Genomic DNA, 23,835 nt, shown 5'->3' with positions numbered 1-23,835 from the left:
ATAACAATAAAAAAAACATCTTTATCTTTACCCGTTTCAGCTTTTTTTTACATAATCCTCTTTATAGTTACTTGCAAGGTTTTATGATCATTCTCTGCGAGTGCGACTTGTATAACTGACACCAGTGTTGTCATGTGTGCCTCGACCACTAACTTCCTTTGTACCAGCATTAGGCGTGATGCCTAGCTAAAAATGAGCATCAGCAAATTGAGAACTATAGGCTGTTCCGTAGGCATGGGATGGACAAGTTCAAGACACTAGCATTATGGCACTAACTAGACATAGATGGCAACCGTTGGCAAATTGTTGAGCCTATTATGGCAATGGCCTATTATGGCAATGCCTGGCAAATGCCTATATAATGTTTTTTTTACAAGAGACAAAACTATTGACTATGCTATTGCTTCTTTTTAACAGGTATTTATTGATGCATTTATTGTTTGCTTGTTGGGTGCTTATACAATAAGAAAATATTGTTTCAAAGCACCCACACGGCAGGGAGGGAGCAAAGGGGGGGAAATACATTACAATACAGTATTTAAGAGCAGTGGGACTCCTGGCAGTGCAGCTCTTTCTCTTTTTGGTTGTGGTGAACATACCCCCTTGGGATACCCATATAGCACCCATGGGTAAGGGTACAACCCTGTACCTCTAGTGTATATTTTTGGGCACCTGTGTATTGCCCACAAAGCAGGGTATGGGCTGGTGGCGGCTCCATGCATGAATCCGTTTTGGGATACCCACGCCCTTCCATTTGAATCAGTGGATTCCTAATAGAGGGCAAGATGGCCCCGAGGCCTCTTGGTTTCTATTGCCTGTTACCTTGTTTTCCCAAAGTCCTGTGAAGCCCTGACTATGTCCCTTCCCCTGACTGACTGTTGGGTGGAAGAACCATGTGTTATTGTGGGGAAATCCAGGCCAGACTAGCTGGAGCCTTCCTAGTGACTGTATGTTGTGGGTACACCCTGAGGTGGACCTGTGAGTAGTGTTACCAATATGCATTCTATGTTATGGGTGTCTGGTTTCTGTGTGTTTGACACAATGAATGAGACGGCCCTGCCTGAAACTAACATGAATGCAGTGTGGTGTGCTGAAAGGCTGGGTGCTAGCCCCAATCCACATCCCTTGTTATGGGTGTCTGGTTGGAAGTGGGTTGCCTGCATGCATGTGAGCCTGATTAGCTGCCTGCCTGCATGAATGCCCTGCTCTGTGATTGGCCCACTGAGCCTGGCTCGGGCAGAGTGAATGAGGGACTGATGTGTATATCTGGGGACCTCTCACTTAACAATTTGTTCAGTAGCTGAAGCTTAAAGCTCATCCTTGAAGCCCAGCTGGAAGAATTGCTGCTGCATTTCCTTAGACATCTAAAGCTGTCAAGTCTGTCGAGGACCTGGCTAGGAAACCTCTCGCCGAGCTTTGAGGGACCATCATGCAAAACTACTGCTCTTCATCGAAGCACCCTGGAAGCCAATCCCAAAAGGATGTTGCCCGGAGAATGGGTCTGCCGAGAATCTTGAAGTAAAGCGCTGAGACATCAAGGCCATCGAAGTCAATTGCTGTTGACAAGGGCTAGGATGATGTCTGTAACTGCTGGAAGCCAGTCCAGTTGTGTCGCACAGAAGCTGGGATAGCTTGACGCCATGCTGCTCGGCAACTGGAGCCGCAAAGCTCCACCTTGCCTAAGAACATTTCAACGAAGGGCTCCCTTGCCATCACTGTTGACTGCTTTGTTCCGCCTGAGAAAGCAGAGGTTGTCGGCTACCACAGAAAGTCTGCTGATGGGTTTCCCACCACCTGAAGCCGACAAGGATGTTCCGAGGACACTGGCGGGGTGAAGATCTGAAGTCCAGCCCGTGGTCAAGTCCCTATCTCTGTAGTTTTCCCGAGGTACGCGCTGCAGCTGCAGCACCGATGGGCCAGAGCACTGCCGAAGCATCTCCTGACACCCGCTTCTGGGCCTACATCCATCACTGAGTCTTCTTTGTGGCACCTAACACTTTGCATCGAGGTGGACCGCACGCCTTATCTTCCCAGGACTTCCTCGAATGATCGTTGAAGAGCACCGCGAAGATCGAAACTGCTGTCTCGACGGCAGTGTTCCAATTTTCTTCAAGGAATCTCGATGCCCTGTGGCTCCTGCTTTAAAGAGTCCACCCTCGAGGGATCTGTCGACGAACTGTAGAAGAAACTCTTCTATCTCGGATAAATTGGGGTGATTGAACTTTTTGACCAGGAAGCAAGACTGATTTAGCATTTATGGACTGGGGTTGTTAATACTTTTGTTACAGGTTGCCCAGGTGGGGGGCTAGCCACTCAGAATTGTCTTAGCAAAAGAACCATTCTGCCTTTGTTTAACTTAACTTGCTTTCTATGATCTATGCTTTTACACCTTGCTGCATGATTTGTATGTCATTATAACTGTCAGCAGTTGATGCGTTTTAAAGGAATCTAATGCCTAGTGTGGTACCACCTAGACATTGTATATATTTGCCATATTAAAATTACCGGAATACAAATTGTGTTATTAATTGTGTATGCATCTCTGAACCTTATTTTTATATAAAGAACTGTTTTAGCACATAACATAGTGTGTGGACATTCATTTGTGGGGGCTTGGGGACTCACTATACCAGCCTGCATCAATTCTTGAGAGCTTAAGCCTTGCTTGCTTATCCAAGCTACTATATAGAGAACCTTGGCTGGGGTGCTCTGTTTCTCTACTCTGCCATATAGAGGGCAGAAGTACAGATACCCCTCCAGTCTTTACAGTTATTAACTGGGGTAGTTAGTGACACTATTGATTATCGTGGTGGCTTGGTCCCCACACACTATCGTACACCAATCATGACCCTGGTTTCTCACAAGCCCCACCAGCTGAAACACAGCCCTTCATATCTTTTTGCACAGGATTGATTAGTCACTGCTTCTGGCATGTACGGGAAAACGGGCAAATCGCACTCAAAGTGGTTGTGATAGAATGACCACCATCGCAATCTGACCGATTGGGATGCACTGCAGGGAATTGTCATGGGAGGAATGGTGCCATGGCCATGTCTCACCCCAGAAGGCCAGGTGGGTTTCTAGTGCATTAATCAAGGAAGGCAATCAAGAACTAGCCCGGAATCGCAGTGAAAGGACTTCAGGGATGGGCGGGTATTGCGCATGCATGAACTATAGGATGGGCTGCCCCTGGTAAAGGTAACAATTGAAAAGATTCAGTAAGTGCTCGATATCGGGTTAGACTTCTCACGCTATCCGCCTAGAAGAACCTGGAAGTATAACCTGTGCTCTTCTAGATGCAAAAAGTTGGAGCATAGACTGTCGCTGTTGCTAACAGGTTTATCACAGCTGCAAGAATCGACTGAAGACGCCAATACCTAATCGGGCACACACAACAAATATCCAAGCAATCTGCTACGTATGTATAACTGATCACTCCGGTGTACACTGGCTGCAGGCATGGCTACCCGCACACATCAGAATACAGCAAGGACTGTGACATAATTTGGTTGTGCTGGTCACATAATTCTCTGCACCGCAGTAATTTAAAATGTCGCTGACAGCGTTCTTGGTTATGCTCATTAAAATTCACACCTATTTAGTCTTGTGCATTCGTTTTTGGCAATGCTGAATAAAAGCAAAAGACGTAAAATGTTCCAAAGAAGTACACTACAGGAAGCATAAGCTTTCATGCATATCTTTTCTTTGTGTTTGACCAATGATGCGTACCGACTGACACAAAGATAAATTGGGCTGAAGGTTTCCGCATTTACTCCGAAGTAGTCTGTCGCCAAACATTATCGGCAAACTAATGCTGATAACTTCATTTCCCGAGGTTCCCTCTGACATTCTCACACGTCCGGCCTCTCCAGTGCCAGAATAGAGATGCAGCTATCCACGAAGTGCTACTTTTTGAACAAAAGCAGTTAGTGCTTTTGAAGGGACTTAGTGGCCTCGCTAGGGTGGGGCGTGTAGGGGCCTGCCCCCCCTCTGAAATACTGTGCCCCCCTTATACCTCCCTACCTAAGGTGAACAGTGACCGTGTTCTCTGTTCGTGGTGTTATTTGTGACACTAAGGCAAATGTCTGCATATCACACGCGGCAAATACTCTCCTTTTCTCTCAAAGCTAGCAGTGATCTTGGTATGCATTCTGCATCTGTATGAACATGAGCACAAGCCACTTCTCAAGTGTCCTGCCAGCATCTGCACAGGGACCCCCATTGTGTGCAGAGCAGCTTGCAGCCCCTCCCATCAGAATGTAGCTCAAGAAACTGCGAATGATGGGCCATTAGGCACTGAATGGTTTCACGCCTGCATTCTGATGGGAGGGGAGGTGCAGTGGGGTGTGGGTAGTTGGTGTGCACAAAAGCCACTCTGCAGGAGTGCTTGTGATGTCACACATTACCTTTCAGAGGTGCCCCCCCCACTTTTATATGTGGCCCTCCTACTTTTGTCTTGTACCCCTCTGTGCCCCTCCTAAATTTGATTCTTGGCTACACCACAGCAAGGGGTCTCTCAGTTCTACCCCATGTTCCACGCAATGCTCACAGTGGGCGTGTGTATTTGGAAGTAACGGGTCTATTGATGTCTCTACTACTCATACTATTGTTGTCATGAAGCATAACCTGTGTCCGCAAACGTTTTTCTTTTCCCCACTAGTTTTAATTCACAATTTAAATCTACGGGTATTTGTTTTACACATTCCAATTACAGTCATATGACTCTAATCTAGCAGTTAGTCTCTGCATAATCATTTGAGTTTAGACAATAAAATCTCTACCGTCTATTTTTTAAAAAAAAAAAAATTCCAAATGTTTAACTTACGTTGGATACAGCTGTGGTCATGTCAATCCTTAAGATACCTTCTTATTTTTGCTGTGCACGCCAAAAGCACCCAATTACCTCTTGTACATACAAAATATGCTGTCATATAAAACTTTGAAACGTTTTTCTAACTCATTAGTCCAATGATATAAAAATATATATTAAGTTTACATTTTTGTCTGTTTTGAACCATGTGGTAATTGCAGTTGTAATGACTGTTTTTGAACGCAGGTAATGAATTCGGGCACCCAGAATGGTTGGATTTCCCCAGGAAAGGAAATAACGAGAGTTACCATTATGCAAGGAGACAGCTTCATTTAGCTACTGATCCGCTTCTTCGCTATAAATTCCTCCATGACTTTGACAGAGATATGAATAAATTGGAAGACAAATTCGGATGGCTTGCATCACCACCGGTAAGCTTCAGCATGTTAATATTGTTTTTTACTAGACACTGCTTTCGGACATGCAGGAAATTTGAACCTTGTTGAACGCAGGCATAGCATTTTAGCTGATTAAGCATACATTACTTTATGCAATATTCTAAATTTGTTTAAAAAATGCAAAATGTTACACTGAAATTTCTGTATCAGAATATCGTAATAATGCACCGCGACAGAGGTTATGCATCCTTGCCTGCCTTTCCCACCTGCTCTTTAAACTGAGGAGTGAGTGAACAGCTGTGTTGACCCTTCTGGAATCAACTTTCCATCTAGTCTTACTTATAGAGGGGGTATTTAATGTTATTGTTGCAGGAATTGTATTAAGTAAATGGGCTTGTGCAGAGTCCTTTGTACACAGAACACGGTTCGGAAGTCTGATAGTATTGTGCTCTGAAAGGTGACCTTGACAGTTCCCCACAGATTCAGCATGAATAGTGTCCCAACTAGTTATACTGATTATAGCCCGCTAGAGTGTTAACATCTCAGTCTGACCTATTCACGAATTAGGGGTGTCACGGTATTGGTTTTATGGCGGTATGATAACCTTCTTGCCAAATGACGGTATATCATGGTTATCGCGGTATAGCAGGTGGAGTTTACTAATCTTAACAAATATTTTCTTAAAGGTCCTAAATTGTCAGCATTTTGAAAATTGTCTCTGCACATTTTTAGCTGATCCTCCAAATTGAATGTATCTGTCCTGCCTGCTTGAGTCCAGTGCCATATGCAGACGGCAGGTGAAGGATCAAGTGAAGCAACAACTCAAGTGCCAATGTGTAAATCTACACGGAGGACAGTGGGGGGGGCAGTTTATATACTAGCACAAAGCCTTGATAGGCCCATTGTTCATACAGTCTACAGAGCTATTTTTTTGTGGACATGCATCAGAAGGGCATCCAGTTCATTCCCCCCTTTGAATTCTGGGATGTGTAGTTCCCCATCTTTCAAATTGGTGGGAAAACTACAAATCGGCTGATCTTTAACCCGACTCTACTGATCCCAGAGAAAGAGCGGTCACCACATCAAAGCTGCATTTATTAATGTGGCCTCACTTTTCATATGCTCTTGTTTGCCAAACACCAAATCCCACAGTACAAGATCCACAATGCGCAGCACTTGCTTACTGCAGCCTTTCCAAATCAGATTGAAAAGCTCACTTAATAGCTGCATGCCCTAAAACGGTATACCGGTATAAAAAATGTGACAGTTATTATAGTTCAATTAAGCTATTCACTGTATATATAACTGTATACCGTTACACCCCTATACAGGATGTGGTAAGTCACCAGCACCAAAGCGTGCACCTCCTTCTTTTCAATGCACATAGTGGATTCCTTGAGGTGTTCTGACTGCCACCTCTGCAGAGTGTGTTCCCATACTGCGGCTGGCTGACTTGCAGCTACATAAACCCAGAATTAGTAGGTGCCAGTGCTTCTTAACTGTTGTGCTGCAATCTGGGTCTCTTCATCGGAGTCTGTTATATTGGCCATGTTATATGTCCTACTTCAGCGTATAGGTGGTGTTCCTATGCCAACCTTCAAGCATGGTGTAGCGGGCAAATGGACCTAACGCATTTGGTGGGAGAACTGGTGTAGGCGGGCACAGCCAAACACTTTTTCTTACTTAAATACTTAACCCACTTCTTACCTGTCTGTCAATTCCCACTTACCTGAGTGTCTAAATCACCCAGGGTGTGCCGCTGTAGCAAAATGATGGGGTCAAGAAAGCAATAGGTAGAAGGATTCCCCCCAAGTCGCCTAGGATGAAACAATTGGTTAGAGGAAAGATACAGCAGAAAAGGAAAGGTAGAGGAATGCTGGTGGACAATTCTTTTTAGTGTTTGGACTATATAGATCTTCACTTCAACCCCAGTACACAAGCAGTTTTCACACCATACAACAATACTGTTTGTAAGCAGCTGCAGTAAAAACTAAAAAGTAATTTAAAATATTTTAAAAACAGTGCTTCTAAAGTGCACTTTATATTAACAAAGCAACATACAAAAATCCTTACTTGGGAGACAGAATGGGGGAGGTCCTTTTATGGAGTCCTAGCAGAGATGTGCATACCAGGGACATCCCGGCATTGATTGAAACATCATGAGAGGCCCCACGGAGTCCTCTGACCATGGCTGTGTCTACCACCAGCGGCCCTGTGAGGTAATGGGGCCGGGCCGCCTTCCTTGACAGGGAGTGCTGTGTAATCAGGAGCCGTCTGGGTGGGCAGCAGTTTAGATGGCTACTGCCTGTTACCCTAGTGAGCACAAGCACCGAGCCAGGCCACAGCAGTGAACACTGGTGCAGCTGGGTGCCATGACGTACAACCGGCAGGATGAAACAGTTTTTTAATTTTTTTATTTTTATTAAGGCATGGATTTTTATTATGGCGTGGAGCACCATACATAACCCTCGGTGTGATGGTTGGACATTATCCAACAGCACAGAGTTCCATTCATGCTGCTTTTAATGTTCTTCTTCCGTTTATTTGAAGGGTCCCCCACATGGCAATCGAGCAGGGAGACCCTTTGTTTTCCCTGGGAGTTACAATGGGAGCAGCGGAACCTTGTGATGTGGTCAGCTTTGAGGGTTCCATCTGTGTCACCTGGAGAGTGTTAGAGGTATGCTATCCTGCTCCTGGGGACTTGGTTGTGTTCTTACTATTGGTGCTGAATAAACCATGGAGGTGCATACCTATTATGTGTGGCGCCATCTTACTGTTGGTACAGAGCATAGTTATAGATTCTGTTTTCTTTCCTTGTTTTCTATCGTTGATCTACATTCTGAATACTCTCCTAGATCATCTTTGTGACTACTGCTCTATTTCAAAATTTTTATTATTTTTTGCCTCTAATTCTGCGTCTATTTCTGACATGGTACAGCTAGTTGGTATGTTCTACAGTTCCCATTGTTTTATGTTCTTGGATATTATTGCCAACCTCATCTGGTTACACGTCCAGCATCCATATGCTTTGTCTTTATTTGTCATCTTTCGTCATGCTGGGGATTTTGTGGACAGCCATCATCCACCCTCTTGTCTTTTGGCGTGTTGTGGGGGGATTTCTTTGTGTGCGTGCTTGGATGTCTTGCTGTAGTGATTTCTTAAAAGGAACAGGAAGTGGGAGTTAAGTTCAAGCATAAATCAAAGGAACCCACTGGTGAGGTATCGGTATTGTGCACAATTAATGATCCCTCTATTCATAGGTAAACAGCTTTTTCTTGCTGGTCAGGTTCTGGAACAAAACCCTCATTGGCTGCTGGTGAATCTACCTCCAGGATCCGGCCAGCAGTAAACTACATCTCACTGTAGGGAACATATTAATGAAGATAAGGAAGGAGGGTAAGGTTGGGTGAAAAAGGTTGAGTAGAAGAAAGGGTATGGCACATTAGCAAACACAGGGCCTCATTCCGAGTTTGGTGCTTTCCCGCCGGTAATTCCAGCGGGATGCCACCAAAATGGAATTAGCATTGCCGCCGTCCATTATCCCGGTATTACCGGGATATTAAGGGCGGCAGGAATGTCGGTATCTCCCCATGGGAATCCATGCAGGTAATTGCGTGATTTTATTTACTATGGGGGCCGGATCTACTGGCAGGTCAGGCCTGGAGGTAGATCTGTGGCCCCGACTGGCAAACTTGTGTTTCCCTGGCCTAGAAACAATGGTGGTGTCGGAATTGCATGCAATTTTACCAGAATTGTTTCCAGATTGGGGAAACTAAGGAGCCCCATAGTCTGACATTCGGAATCCATGTTATTTTCCCTGGTTCGTTCAGCTGATTTAATGTAGGACTTTCAAGTGCATTGTCCTCAAGAGAAGAAATTCCAGATTTCTTTCCAGTCAGCACAGGTTTGGGATACAATCATTCACCCTCACACTGGGTTTGAGTACTGATCACCCCTTACTTTCATCACATCCTTTAAGGACCACATTTCACTATTCACCAGTGTTACACTGGTTTTGTTGGAACTTGTCACACAGTGTTGGTCAAAACCCTGATGGCCCTTTTAGCACTTGATAAGGCACCTAGATTCTCCACTCCCATGCTTCAATATTGACCAGCATAATTGCAATTCTGTTGTCATAATAATGTTTATAGATTGCATGGTCTAGGTTTGATTCTTTTCAGAATAGCTTCCATGTCAGCATTCTTGGCTTCTTCTTTTCTCACTCATTAGGGGTTCAAGTGACTGCATGTGGCCCTGCCTCTCGTAAGAATGAACAGTTCCACATAGGTGGTGGAATGTGTGGTTAATCTCTAGGCTTTAAAAGTTTTCTTAAGTACCTCCCTACACGGAAGACGACTTGCTATTGCCAATTGTATGCTGCCTTTTATAAGCAATTCTCTCAACCAGGCTGTTCGTGACTGTATAATGTAAACATTTCTAAAATATCATTGCATGAAACACCTTTGTACAGCCTTAAGTTTCTTCATAAACGAGCTGTCCCCCATTATCTGTTATAAGGCTTTCTGGAATTCCTTCCCTTTCTAAAATAGTGGGGACATTTGATCACTTTCCACATAGTGACACTTTCTAGAACTAAACCCCACTCTTCCTATTTCGAGGTATAATTAATCAAAGCAGTGTATAGAATTTCCCTGGTTCTAGGCATTTGACTGGACCCACAATTTCCCTCAGAAGCTTATTCAGTACTAGGCTTGGAATCTTGATAGGTTGAAGCAGAACTGAGTGGGTCTTTAATCTTATCACTCAGTTCACATCACTGACCTACCCTCACGTCCAGTCCCCTTTCCTACATACTTATGGGCGCCCATTTTATGGGGACGGGACCGGAACACTTTACGGAATGACGTTTGCACGGTAGGCTCCACAGCGTGGGTGTGGCTAGCCGCACTGACTCTGCCTACCAGCAACACCCATCAGTTATTTTTTCTGCTCAGGTGGGTCTGGATGCTTGAACAGTGCATGCAATATTTTTAATGTGCAATTGTTTCACCGGTCAACTAATATTCATCATTTCGCCCCTGCCAACACCAGTCAGGTTTTATGATGTGCGCAATCAGGTTTTCGACCTGCGCTTCTTGCCACAGGAATTTTGCAGCCACGGTTACCCGCGTGTGTTGCTTTGAGTCTTTAGGCGCCAACCATCATTGGGTGGCCTGTTCTTCATAACACGCCCTTTCCCCTTGAACTCTGTAGAAGACTTACACGGTAGAGAGGTGTTCTGCATGTCGCTGTCCAGTCACATTAAGGAATGTTTCGAGGGTATTGGGTCCTCCGACGTATTCCTTATCTATGACAGTTAATCACCACAGCTGTGCTGCTTCGGAAAATCTTTCTGCGTCGTCGTCCTCGAGGACCTCTTCCGACGACCAATGTCACCAGATGTTATAAGTAGGACGCACGACGCCCGTAGCCTCAGTTCTGTTTTTTCCACAAACGTGTTCGCTTCGGAGATCTCGGGGCGCCTCGACTCTTTGGAGTTTGTTCTTTCGGTTCTTCGAACCTGTTAGTTTGTGAAGTTTATCGGGATGTCTTCCTCTTCTTCCACCCCGCGTCCGGGCTTCAAGAAGTGTGGGGACTGCGGGTCCAAGATGTCGGTGACGGACTCGCACGACACCTGCCTCTGGTGTCTCGGGGAGGCTCACGACGTGGATGATTGAGTCGACTGCCAGTCGCTTACGCCCAAGGCCTTGCGGGAGCGTAAGAAGAAGCTGTCGGTCAGTAGGGTGTCCAAGCCCCGGAAGTGAAGTCGAGGTCCACTGGGCTTTCGACAGACGATTTGAGGGGCGACTCTCCGCATAGTCGTAAGTCTAGGGGGTCTCGGTCCCGGAGTGGGTCCCACTACTCCTCTGCCTCTTCGAGGTACTCACGGAAGCGCCGTCATTGGTCTCCTTCCTCGTCCGAGGACTCCGCCCATTGGTGGGCTGCTTGTCCCACCAAGCATGCGACTCCGGAGGAATGGGCTTCCTTTGGTAAGAAAATGTTGGCGATTCTTGAATCGCAGGGCACGGTCCGTCCGCGCCTCTGAGTGGGGTCAGGCGTGACCATACTAGAGACGCCGCTCGTACGCCTTCGGCCTCGGGTGGTCGCCACAATTCGCGGGAAAGGTCCCGCTCGGACAAGGGGAATCATTCTAGTCATGCCAGGTCCCGGTCCTCGACGCGCTCAAGACCGTGTGCACCTGTGGAGTCTTCGAAGAAGACGTTGACGCCTGTGGCGCCGAGGTCGTCGAGGGACTCTCTCGAGGCTCCGCCTCCGAGGAAGTCGTCAATGCCATCGGCGCCCAGGCTGTCGACGGACACGCTCGGGGTTCCACCCTCGAGGCCTGTGTCGAAGCCGTCAATGCTGTCGGCGCCGCGCTCAACATCCCCACCGATTCTCAACGCCTTTCGAGGCTGTTTTGTCAGAGGTACCCAGTGGCACGGTGGAATCCCCTAGAAAGGCTCTGGCCAAGGCCAGACATGTCTTTGTTCCCCATTATGTGCCCACTTTCCACCTTCTGGATTATATTTCGGAGGTGGATGAGGGTTCTGAAGAGGGGTTGGTTCCTGATTTGGTGCCAGACGAGATTATCTCTGGTCATAGCCAGATTGAAGACCTGCGTCAGTCACTGCACGACGCCAGTGGTCTGGACACTTCTCCAGAGGTGGAGTTCTGTAGGCCTGAGCCTGGCACCCATGCCGAGTCTTCGTACCGGTGCCTGATGTCGAGGGTCACCGAGTACTTGGGATGATCTGCTCCACCAGGGGATTTTCTGCAGGATAACCTGACGGATATCCTAGACCAAGGTCCACCAACTAACCCGGTACTGCCATTCCACATGGCTCTGCAAAGAAGGGTGGCGGTGGCTTGGACTGCTCCGGAGAGTCTCTCAGCAGTGGGCAAGTCTTTGCCGTGAAAATACCGCCCAGCCAGTACCGACCCCTGCTACTTGACCACGCATCCCACTCCGGAGAGTTTGGTGGTGCAGGCGGCTACGGCCCCTGCAAAGCAGGTGTTGTATCCTACCATCCCTCCGGATAGAGACAAGCGTTTTGATGGTTGGGCGAAGAAAGTGTTTTATTCAGGGGGTATGGCTCTTCAGGCAGCCAACTCTGTATGTGTCTTGTCACGTTTCACGCACACTCTGTGGAACTGTGTTTCGTTAGCGGCTGGAACATATTCCCGAAGGGAATGAAAGGGATGGTTTTCTTGCTATGATACAGGATGGCAAGGATGCCATGTGTGAGGCCGTTCAGTCGGGTCTGGACATGGCAGATTGCGTCAGCCGGTCCATGGCGGCGAGCACCGTAATACGCAGGTTTGCGTGGTTGCGGAAGTCGGGGTTTGCTCCTGATGTGCAAGCCCAGCTCCTCAACATGCCCTTTGATGGTGTACATCTTTTTGGCAGCAAGGCTGACGAGAGCCTTGAGAGGTTGCAGACCTCAAAAGCTGCAGCTAAGTCGTTGAGTGCTGCAGTTCGACAACCTCTGCCTTTTCATCCAGGGGACAGCAATGGAGGGGAGGTTCCTTTCGTTATTACTCATCCTTTAGTAAAGCGAGAGGAGCTGCTAGTCAAAAGGGCCACCGTAGGAGTGCCAGAGGTGGAAAACAAGGTACTCGAGGTGCCAAGGCCACCCAGGCAGTTGCCTCTTTGCCCTCAGGCAACGCCGCAGCCGCTTCAGCTCAGTCATGAGGCCATGTCCCATGGTTTGCCGGTTAGGGGAAGGCTGGCGCAGCATCTTGTAGAATGGCGTGCCATTACTTCAGATGTGTGGGTTCTGGAGATCATAACCCACCGTTACTGTCTTCCCTTTCGGCAGAGGCCTCACGACAATCCACCAGGGAATCGCTTTGATGAGTCTGGATCTGCTCCTTGCGCAGGAAATTCAAGCCCTGCTGGAGAAAGGTGCCATAGAACTGGTGCCTGTAGTGGAGAGGAACAAGGGATGGTTTTCCCCTTATTTTTTGATTTCAAAGAAAGACAGGGGATTGAGACCCATCCTGGACGGACAAGTTAAAGATGGTTACTCTTTCTCAAGTCCTCCAGGCCCTTCAACTTCAGGACTGGTTGGTGCCTCTTGAGCTCAAGGACGCTTATTTTCATGTGGCGATCCATCCAAAGCACAAGAAGTACCTGAGGTTTGCGGTTGGTGATTCGCACTTTCAGTTTCGGGTCCTGCCGTTCGGATTGACCTCCACCCCGAGGGTCTTCACCCAGCTCATGGTAGTGTTGGCAGCGCATCTCAGGAAAGGGGGATTCACGTCTACCCCTACCTGTACGATTGGTTGACCAGGGCGTGCTCTCCCGAGCAAGTCCTGGATCATCTGTCCGTCACCTGCCACTCCCTCCACAAGCTGGGCTTCTCCCTCAGCTTCAAGAAGTCCCACTTGACGCCAACTCAGCGGCTCCAGTACATCGGAGCAGTGCTCGACACATCCCTGGGGCAGTGTTTTCCTCCCCAGGTGAGAGCTCATCACATTCAGCAGATGGTGCACAAGTTTCAACATGCACAGAGTCTCCCAGAGTTTGAGTTCTTGATGTTGCTCGGCCTCATGGCATCCTGCATTCTTCTGGTGCCAGAGGCTCGACTGCGAATGAGATCTTTGCAGTGGGCACTCAAGATGCAGTGGTCCCAATGCTCCGGCAGGATATCGGACCCCGTTCAGGTGCCGCCCTCAGTCGCCCAGGACCTTCTGTGGTGGGCTGTCGAAGGCAATCTGATGAAGGGGGCTCCGTTTTGGCTTCCCTGGCCAGAGGTGACGATCGTGACGGACGCATCCCTCACGGGATGGGGCGCTCATGCCAACGAGTTGACAGTCATCGGGTGTTGGTCTCTGTCAGAGTGCAGAATCCATATCAATCTGTTGGAACTGAGGGCCTTCAGGCTTGCCCTGAAGGCTTTTCTGCCGACTGTGCGAGGAAAGACTGTCCTGGTTCTGACGGACAACACAGTGGACATGCACTACCTCAACAAAAAGGGAGGGGCAGGGTCACTTCCTCTGTGCAGGGAGGCGATGTAGCTCTGGTTCTCTGCCATCCAGCAGGAAGTTTCGATCTCAGCAGTCCATCAGGCCGGAGACGAAAACGAGACGGCGGACGCTTTGAGCAGGCAGAGCGCAATCTCTCACGAGTGGGAGCTGGCTCAGGAGATTTTCCTGGAGATCTTCACCCTTTGGGGGACCCCTCAAGTGGATCTCTTCGCCTCCAGTGTCAACCGGAAGTGCGAAAGGTTCTGCTTGCGGGAATTTCCTCCAAGAGGAGCCTTAGGAGTTGCGTTCGTGGTGGAGTGGTCCTTCACACTGCTGTACGCGTTCCTCCAGTCCCCGTCATCCCGCAAGTGCTGCAGAGGTTACTCAGGTTCGGTTCCCGGATGATCCTCATTGCTCCGGCATGGGCCCGGAGGACGTGGTACCCGGACCTTCTCGACTTGTCCATCTGCCCTCCACGTCGTCTTCCCTAACGAGACGATCTGCTCTCACGGGAGGGGGGTCAGGCTCTCCATCCAGAGGTCAGATCCCTCAAGCTTCACGCTTGGCTTCTGAAAGGGTGAGGTATACGGATTGGGACCTCCCTGAAGATGTGGTGGAGGTGTTGCTTTCGGCCAGACGGCCTGCAACAAAGTCCCGTTGCCGTTGTAGAAAGTTCTGCGATTGGTGCAGGGTTAAGAATGTGGATCCTTTTTCATGTGACATTCCTGTGGTTCTGTCTTTTTTGCTTTCTTTGGCCCACAAGGGCCTGCAAGTGGGTACCGTTAAAGGTTACCTGGCGGCGCTGTCCATATTTAAGCACTCGTCTGAGGAGTGTTCTTATTTTAAAATTCCTTTAATTTCTCAGTTTCTGAAAGGGCTCACTAATGTGTTCCCTCCGTCACCTTTCCAGGTGCCTGTTTGGGATTTGAACCTTGTTCTCAAGTTTCTAAAGCGTGCTCCGTTTGAGCCTTTGCATTCCTGCCCTTTGAGACTGCTAACTCTTAAAACTTTATTTTTAGTTGCGGTCACTTCAGCTCGCAGAGTGAGTTACAGGCACTTTCAGTTAAGCCACCCTTCACTGTGTTTCATAAGGACAGGGTTGTCCTTAGAGTTTGTCCTTCTTTTCTTCCGAAGGTGGTGTCGGAATTTCATTTGGGCCAGAAGGTCTTTCTTCCGGCATTTTATCCTCCACATCCTGGCAAGGACGAGGCGAGGTTCCATAGGTTACTTTAAGTTTCTACATTTCATGCATGTCCCGGGTCAGAGTGGACGATCAGCTCTTTATTGGTTACGCTGGAAGGCGTTTGGGACAAGCTGTCACTAAGCAGACTTTGTCTAGATGGATTATCTTGGCAATTTCTGAATGTTACCGCTTGGCGGGTAAGGACCCTCCGGTAGGCTTGCGGGCCCATTCTACTGGGGGTATGGCTGCCTCTACTGCCCTACAGAGGGGTTCCTATTCGTAACATCTGTGAAGCAACAACTTGGGCTTCGGTCCATACTTTTGTACGTCACTACTCCCTAGATTTCATCCATGAGCAGGATCTGGCCTTTGGCAAGGCGGTCCTTTACTCTGCAATTTGATTGGGCATTCTAAATTTGTATATTCTAAATTCTTTTCCCACCTCCTTACGTTGGTACTGCTTTGGGAGTCTGTCACAGATATGGAATACGTCGGAGGACTCAATCCCCTCGAACAAGTTACTCTCTTACCTGGTAACGTTCTTTCGATGGGATGGTCCGACGTCTTATTCCATATCGCTCCCTCCCTGCCTACCCCGCTACAGAATTTCTTTTGCGATTGCAGCTTACATTTCCGCAAGGCTTTCTGTGGTCATACTGGCAGAAGATTGGTGCCACACGTCCTGGGGGAAAAAACTACAACTGAGGCTACGGGTGTCGTGCGTCCTACTTATAACATCTAGTGACGTCGGCCGTCGGAGGAGGTCTTCGAGGATGGCGTATCGACGCAGGATGCAGAAAGATTTTCCGAAGCAGCACAGCTGCAGTGATTACTGTCATAGATATGTAATATGTCGTCGGACCATCCCATCGAAAGAACGTTACCATGTAAGAGTAACTTGTTCTTCTTCACAATCATCGAAGCAGGCAAGTCAGGCACCCTGTGCAAGCGGGAGGGACACCAGTCCTGCTGCGGTTAGTTACTGGTTTCTGCTCTGAGGCCGTCCTGGCTACCTCCAGTTCAAACACTGTGTTCCTTTTGTGGACTGTGACCGGAGTGGTCACCAATGCCATCCAGACTTCTACTGGTGGTGACACAGGGGGGCCCCTTGGGGTCTATTACCCGGTCTTCCAGACCCAAGGTGATACAGCAGCATCATAAGTCTACTAGGCCCAAAGTGCCTGAGGGTCTTGTAACTTTCCGAGGTTTCTCTGATGGCTGTTTTACCAGGGTGTGCCAAGGAGCTGCAAGTGTCTCAAAAGAAAGAGCTCTGCATTGAGCACAGCTCCCTGCGTCTATAGCCTGTATCAAACAGCATATTTTAACCAGGGCACATTGACAACCTTCTTGAGGTGTGATTCAGTTACAGGAGCAACATAAATCCTCCTTCAAAATGGGGGACTAAGGAGCACAGGAAATGTAAACCTCATTCAGCCTTGGTGTCCCAGGCAGTGGAAGAAATATCAGAAGTGTCTTCGCCAGAGTCTATACACTTGTGACATCTCTACCTCACCAAATTCTGCTCACCCCACAGCGAATAAGGATGCTTTTGTATGTGTCCATTGGTCACCATTGACAACTTGGTAGACTGCGTACCCAGTGCCATCCTCTTCCCCCAGATTTTGGGTACCTCCTCCGGTCAGACAATCAACTTGGTACCCGGAATCGCCCTCAACACCCACTTCGACACCCACAGCCTTCACTCCTTCAGCCTCTCCTGAGTATATAGTCTTTTAAAAGTTCCAAAGAATCATGCACTCATTCCCTATGAAGGGTTATTTTAAGGATTTGATAAGGGAAGTAATTCCCCAGGCTATTCCAACTCCCCTTTGCAGCCCTCTGCTCCGGTACCTACTGCAGGATCAGGCTCATCCTGGAATCTGCTTACTGCCGTTTCAGAATGGGACAAAATGACTCTTCCTGAGCCTGACAATACTCTGGAGACATTTCCGCAAGCTATGAATTCAGCTAAGGCTCTGCTGGCACACACCAAAGAAGACGGACAATAATGAGTGCGAGGAAGAGATCTCATTGTCCTCTAGAGCACTTCATAACAGGATGAATGGGGTTCAGAAATTCATAGGCTTTCCTCTTCCAGAAAAATCAGATGGTGTTTCATCGGGAGTTCTGTCAATTGATAATACGGACAAAACTGGAATTACTTTGCAGAATTAGGTACTGGCCGAGGCCAAGAACCTTTGGAAAAATCTGTGTTCTGTGCCCAGAGTCAGCAAATAAATTGGGGCTAAATATAGGGAACTGTACTCAAACTCCAAGCCTGTCTGCAGTTCCACAACCACAGATTTTGGTGGTGACATCGGCTACTATTTTTACAAGCTCCTCAAACAACGTAATCCAGCACGCAGTGTTCTAATCCTTTCTAGAGAAGATAAATTACTGGAATCTTACGGCAAGAAGGTTTACGGTAATGCATCCCTTCATTTAAGACGGGCAATCTCTGAAGCACTCCTGTCAGCACCTAACCATCAGTTATGGTCAAAGAGCACCGAATTTCAGCAATACCTGCCTCAGGAGAGAATTCCAGCTTTCAAGTCGGGTTTGGCTGAGGTCAAAGTAATTGCTCAAGATTTGCAATAATCTGTGGTTCACCACATTCATATGGCCACGATAGCAATCAAAATTGGAGTAGATTTGAGGAGAACATCGTGGGCAAGGGTTATGCACTTTCATAAAGGTGTACAAGACAAAATCATGAAACTACCCTTTGATGGTCGTGACTTATTCCGATCATCCACGGATGATGAGCTAAATAAGAAAAACGCATCCACCCTGTCAGCAAAGTCATTTATAGTTCTCACTAAAGGGCCTCGGAAATCTTTTCAGGCTTCAAGGCAGGGCCAGCTTGATATCAAAGGTAAAGGTGTTGGTGGATTTTGTGGCTACCACAAAGGGCAGACAGCCGGATAAATCACCCAGTTCTCAGAAGAGAATGCAGCAGAGAACTGTGTGAGCGGTCAGAAATGTGAGGCAGACAACTTTGTGAAGGTTTTTCAAAAGATGCAATTTTATTAACTCAAAAGGTTGGATAAAATCATCACTATCCCTACCCTGGGATTTCCCTGCCTAAAGCTAGTGAAAGGGAACACTCTAACAAACGGTCTCTGTCCCTCACACTCATACATACATCAACTCAACAAGGCAATATATGGCATTTCAAAAGCAACAAATATACCAGTTAAGTTCACAGTATGATAACTCTCTACTTATAATCTGGGTGAATTCCCCTTCCCAGATTCAAGCAGGATTTGGTTCAACAGTTCCAAAAGAATAAGGAAATCCTGTCTTGTAACAAAGTTCCAACACAGTTCTTTTTGATTCCAACTTGGCAACAAAAGTTCAAACACTTCAGAATTGTTCAACAAGGGATTCCAAGATAGCCATCGACACCAGGTAGATGTGTCTACAGCTGCTCCTGAAGCCCAGTGCTTGGCTTTGGCTCTGCCACCACCCCAGAGCTGTGAGAAGCCCAAGCAAGGAGCGACAAAACTTTGTGAAGCTTTGGTATCACCCGATCAGTTGGGCAGGGAAAGATTGGGCAGAAAGCCAGCCAAAGTCTAGAGAGGACAGAGAAGCAGGCAAGAGCGGGGCCCGATTTCAAGACGTCCGAATCAAGTAACGAGAAATCGGTGGACAGGGCACAGAACCCCATGCAAAGGGGAGATAGATTTCTTGCTTGCCCTGTGGAGTGAGCCACGGAAGGAGGAAGGCCTGCAGCTGTCAGGCAGAGCACCAGGAGAGGTGGGCTGATGCTAGAAGCAGTCGTGGTGCAGCAAACCCTGCAGCCAACCAGGTCACAGTGGGGCTGTCACACCATTTGCCGGTGGATCAAAGGAGCAGACAGTGGCGAAGTCCCAGTGGGGGCGCCCAACTTCATCCCCGGGGGTGGTGGGGCCTGGCAGTGCACAGCTAAGCATCCAGCGGTGCTGCCGACCCCGTGGGCATTGGCCCCGTAGGACTGGAGGTTACCAGAGTACCAGCAGGATGCCAGACATTGCCCGGGCTGCGGTGGTGCATAGCTGCGCATAACAAAGTGCCTACCAGGAGAACAAGCCTTCGGGACATCGGCTCGGTGGGCCCGGAGGGTCCCACAACACCAGAGAACAGAGGAGGAGGCTACCTGCCCGGCACCCACACCTCAGGAGAATGGGATGCTTCCTGCCAGGAGGGCTCAGGCCGTATAGGATAAATCGGGCCCCAGCAGCACACATCGGAGCAGGTGGCCCGGCGAGGAGTGACCGGTGGCCCGACTCAGGGCATAGAAGGAAGAGCAGGTAGAATGGCAAGGGGCACCCACGGAAGGCCGAGTGATGTATTGGCGGCCTTCTTGCGCTATGCTCATAAAGAAGCAGTCCTGAGGGTGGCAAGGGCAAAAGAAACTGGTGCTATATCAAGGAACTGCAATTTCCCTATACCAGGACCTGGCAGGCAGCACCCTGCTCAACAGAAGGCAGATTTTATTTGGATGGGAGGGGGTTCAAAAATGCATCACGTCGACCTCCTGCAACTAGATGTTACCCAAAGCCATCAGGGCGACCACCGCCGTTCCCCCATAAAACCCCCCCACTCTCTCAGCAGGAGAATCGCAAGAGGCCCAGACCATGAGAATGGTCAACAGCAGGAGAAGACCCACTTTGTAGGACCTGTACCCAAGGGCCAGCCGGGGTGGGGGCGTGGGGTAAATCGGCAGAGGGCTAACAGAGGCAGAGGCGCACACATGCAGTTTGGCTCAAGGGGTGGTGGACTATGATTGCAAGATAAAGGGCTGTGGGAGTGCCGGAGAACACTCCATCTTGGTTTCAGATATGGCGAAGAAGCCTAAGGGGGGGGTGGGGGTAGCGAGGGAATGAGGGGAGAATAGGTTGGGGGGGGGACATCCCAGAGTTGGGGTACAGGATGTTAAGGGGAGGAGGGTAGAAGCAAAGGGGATGGGAGGATAGGCACCGAGGTTGGGGACCATGGCCGGAGGTGGGGGGCAGAGGGAAGCTAGAACAACAATGTGAGGGGGCAGAAGATTGGCCAGCAGGGGGATCGAGGGGGGACGCATGGATGGGAGAGGAGTGGAGGGAGCGCAATTCAAATGGTTTACATATAATGAATTGGGGCTTAACTCCCCACTCAATAGGAAAAATTAGAGCAGTTCACTAGGAAATTAGTCCCGGATGTACTTGTGATAAAGAAGACCAACGTCTTGAGAAAAGACAATGCAAGACTCACATTACATGGCTACTCTCGAATCTTTAACGCCTCCAGCCCAACTAAGAACAGTGGGGTGGCATTGGCCATTCGCAGGAGAGGATGGATCTTGGGATAAAAGACTCCAAGGTGGCAAAAGGGGGCAGATTGTAAAAGTAGTGGGTGAATACACAGGGATCGCATGTTTGCTGGCCTCATTTTATGCTGCTAATTCAGGGCAGGAAGCTTTCTTGAGGGAACTACTGAACACACTAGAGGGGTTTGTGAAAGGGCACATAATTCTAATGGGTGACTTTAACCTGGCCTGGTCCCGGGAGCTGACCTGAAGTTCGGGGGGCAGTTCGTATGGAGGGGTGAGGGCTGGGGCCTCAGCCTCAATACAGGGTAGGTTTGAAGAGCTGGGACTGCGGGATGTTTAGAGGGAGGTGAAGGGGCAGAAAGCAAAGGATAATAGGTCGACTACCTCTACCTTGAGTCCCTGAGAGGCACAAGGTTAAATCCAAGATAATCTCATACAATTTTAAGATTACTGATACCACACGTAATATTTATAGAAAAATTCATTTTATTGTTCGAGCGTCTTGTGCCCAGAGTAAAAAGGCTCACTAGAACCTATATCTGTAAAACCAAACTGTGCTATTCACTTACATTCTAACTGGTGTTTACACACCAGACCTTTCATGATGCCAAAGTACACAGAGAAAGGAAAACGGGAAAACCAGTATATATTACTGTAAACATGAACACATATAATCAAGACTAAGGATCAGACATGTTTAATCCTCCCAACTGTAATGTGTACCTCATGGGTTTAGCCAGAGCGGGTAGTCATTCATATAGTTCTGTATTTCATTTGCTAACCATGTTCTAATTTTATCACGTTGATGTAGGGTAACGGGGGTTGCTTTGTACACACCAAATACCCTATCATAGATTGTTGGGATGAGAGATAGGATCCTATTAACAAGTCGACATATGTTTCGGCCTTTCTGACTCATACGGTACTCTCTCTCTGTGCCGTTGGTTCTGATGATGGTAGTGGCCGTCTTCAGGACCTAAAGTAATGTTTTCGGTAATTAATACTTTCCCATTGGTTGGTTATCTAAAAATCAAAATACATAAATGTAATTTACTAGGAGCTGTTTATGAACAAACATACTAAACATACTAAAATAACTAAAAAAACGGTGGTAACAGACAGTAATCAAACCATCACTTCCTGGACTAACCTGAGTGATTCTCTATTTCTTCGAGACGTGTTAGGTGACTTTATCGGTATTTTCATCTGGCTCCTTGACGGATGCCGAGCATACAGTGTGTATTCATGCACCGTATCTGTAAGTATACATGTAGCAATCAATAGGGCGCTCATATTTACTTAGTGGTATTTCATAGTTAGAATGCTAAAAGGTGTTTGTCACAAATTAGGGAACAAGTACCTTAGATATTTTGGTATTGTGACGAAATTGCGGGGGAAGGCACTCCACACGATATTATTCAAGATGCTGCTGTGTTCAGAGTGATAACAATTTCATCTGTTGGTTTGAAGAAACATCAGCTGAAAAAAGACACGCAAAGCTGTCATTACTCAATGCGTGTAAAATACAATAAAGTTAAGGAGTTATTATATTCAGATTTGCTGATAATATAGAAGGGCAGTTTTTATTTTTTTTCCTTGTGAGGTTAACCCATCAGTGAATTGAAGGTGACTGAGCCTTTGCTATTAGTTTTAGCATGGCGCCCAGGTATTCAAGTTTGTTGTGCAAAGATTTAATCCCACAATTATAGCACGCACAAATACAGAAAGATGCACTACTCCTAATGATTGGAAAATATACTTGAGTGCATCTACAGCATGCATTTAGCCGAGGCTTTTACACTATTGCGTGATTGTGAGACACACAAGCCTTACAAATTAAAATGCCGTACTGGTTAGCAAAGGGGACACCCACACCCCATGTTGCCACAGGGTGTCATGCAGGAGAGAGGGTGATTGCAGTGCCACTTTACACCATCGTATCACGCGGTGACTCACCTGCAAGGAAAACTCTTTTGCTCCTGGCTTTCACACGCAAGACTGGGATTCAACCGTCTCGGAAGGCAAATGTTCATTCATTTCCTTCTAAGTCTTGTATCTGAAGAGGCGTCACGATCACGTGATTGGATGTCACGTGGTCGTGAGAAAAACAGTGCGTTCACACATGGATGCATTATGACGCCGCATTACGACCTTATTTAGAAAAAATATATGTTTGCAAGGAACAGCTTGTTGTCCCATTAAAACGGATATGAGCCCTTCACTCGTAGGGGAGGGTTTACATCCCATGGGCTAACTCGGCACGTATGGAGCGCAAAAAAGACTACAATTTGGCTGGGATTTGTAGTTTCCTAAAATAGACAAAAACTACATATCTGCATGTGGAAAAGGCGATCAAAAAAAGGGCATGCTTTACGAGTTTCCATTTTGCCTAGATGCTCTAAACACGTTTAGGGGGTGCTGGGAGCTTACAATAAGACTCTAACAGGTGTTTTTTTTATATATAGGTGTTGCAGAGTAAAGCTTTTGGAACAAGTCTCAGCTAGTGTGTAATAGTTTACAGAAGACAGACCTTCATGAGTACACATGTTCACAGAGACAGAATAATGCATTCCCAATTAGTGCTAACATTTATGAGAACAGACAATTGCATACAGACAAATTCTCATAATACATTGCAAACCAAGTTGTATTCTGGTGATATGTGTTCCAGCATTAATTCAAACACAGATTTACAATGTTTGCAATTTTCTATATACAAGGTTTCTGTTTTTGTAGTTTCTATACCATCAGGTGGTATAAGTTTATACTGGTTAGGACTACAAGACATAAGAGTTAAAAAAAATTAAAAAAGGGTTCCTGGTTTACTCAGCCACAAGCGGAAATATTTTTAGAGAAGTCTCTGTACACACCCTTTTCAAAAGGAGGGTTCTTAATAACATGTTATAAGCTGGAAGCATTGGAGTACACAGGGACGGTGGCGTGATGTTTTGTTCTTAGGGTGAATGCATTGCACTTAGTGTCATACATCATCCATCTTGGTGTGGTTGGTAAGACTTGTGGTGATGTAGGGTAATGTACCCAAATACCTATATAGAGCACAATTAATCACAGATAATGGATGCAAGCCTTTCATAAGTTGTTATATTGTCGAGAGTTCATTCAGACTCACTTGCTAAGATTCTGCTAATATCTAAAGTACAGGCTCTATAACAAATCA

General features: G+C 47.3%; 1 protein-coding gene and 1 long non-coding RNA gene across 4 annotated transcripts in view; one reads left to right on the top strand and one right to left on the bottom strand.

The window, feature by feature from the left end:
• Positions 1-23,835, top strand: part of GBE1 (1,4-alpha-glucan branching enzyme 1) — a 1,374,432-nt gene that overhangs the window by 1,125,402 nt on the left and 225,195 nt on the right. For all 3 annotated transcript variants that reach the window (XM_069636445.1, XM_069636447.1, XM_069636446.1), the window contains exon 13: positions 5,057-5,241. In XM_069636445.1, coding sequence (XP_069492546.1) covers positions 5,057-5,241 — 185 coding nt within the window. The remainder of the gene's footprint in view (positions 1-5,056; positions 5,242-23,835) is intronic.
• LOC138526090 (uncharacterized) lies at positions 18,362-22,760 on the bottom strand. Its single transcript, XR_011283482.1, has 4 exons — positions 22,614-22,760; positions 22,018-22,136; positions 21,808-21,913; positions 18,362-21,680 (listed from the first exon to the last, which is right to left on the bottom strand). It is a non-coding gene; the product is annotated as an uncharacterized lncRNA (long non-coding RNA).

This window comes from Ambystoma mexicanum, chromosome 7p (assembly GCF_040938575.1).
Source record: "Ambystoma mexicanum isolate Mex_15411 chromosome 7p, UKY_AmexF1_1, whole genome shotgun sequence".
Classification (NCBI taxonomy): Eukaryota; Metazoa; Chordata; class Amphibia; order Caudata; family Ambystomatidae; genus Ambystoma; species Ambystoma mexicanum.
The sequence above is the reverse complement of the archived record's forward strand: the minus strand, read 5'-3'. Positions and strand labels throughout refer to the sequence as shown.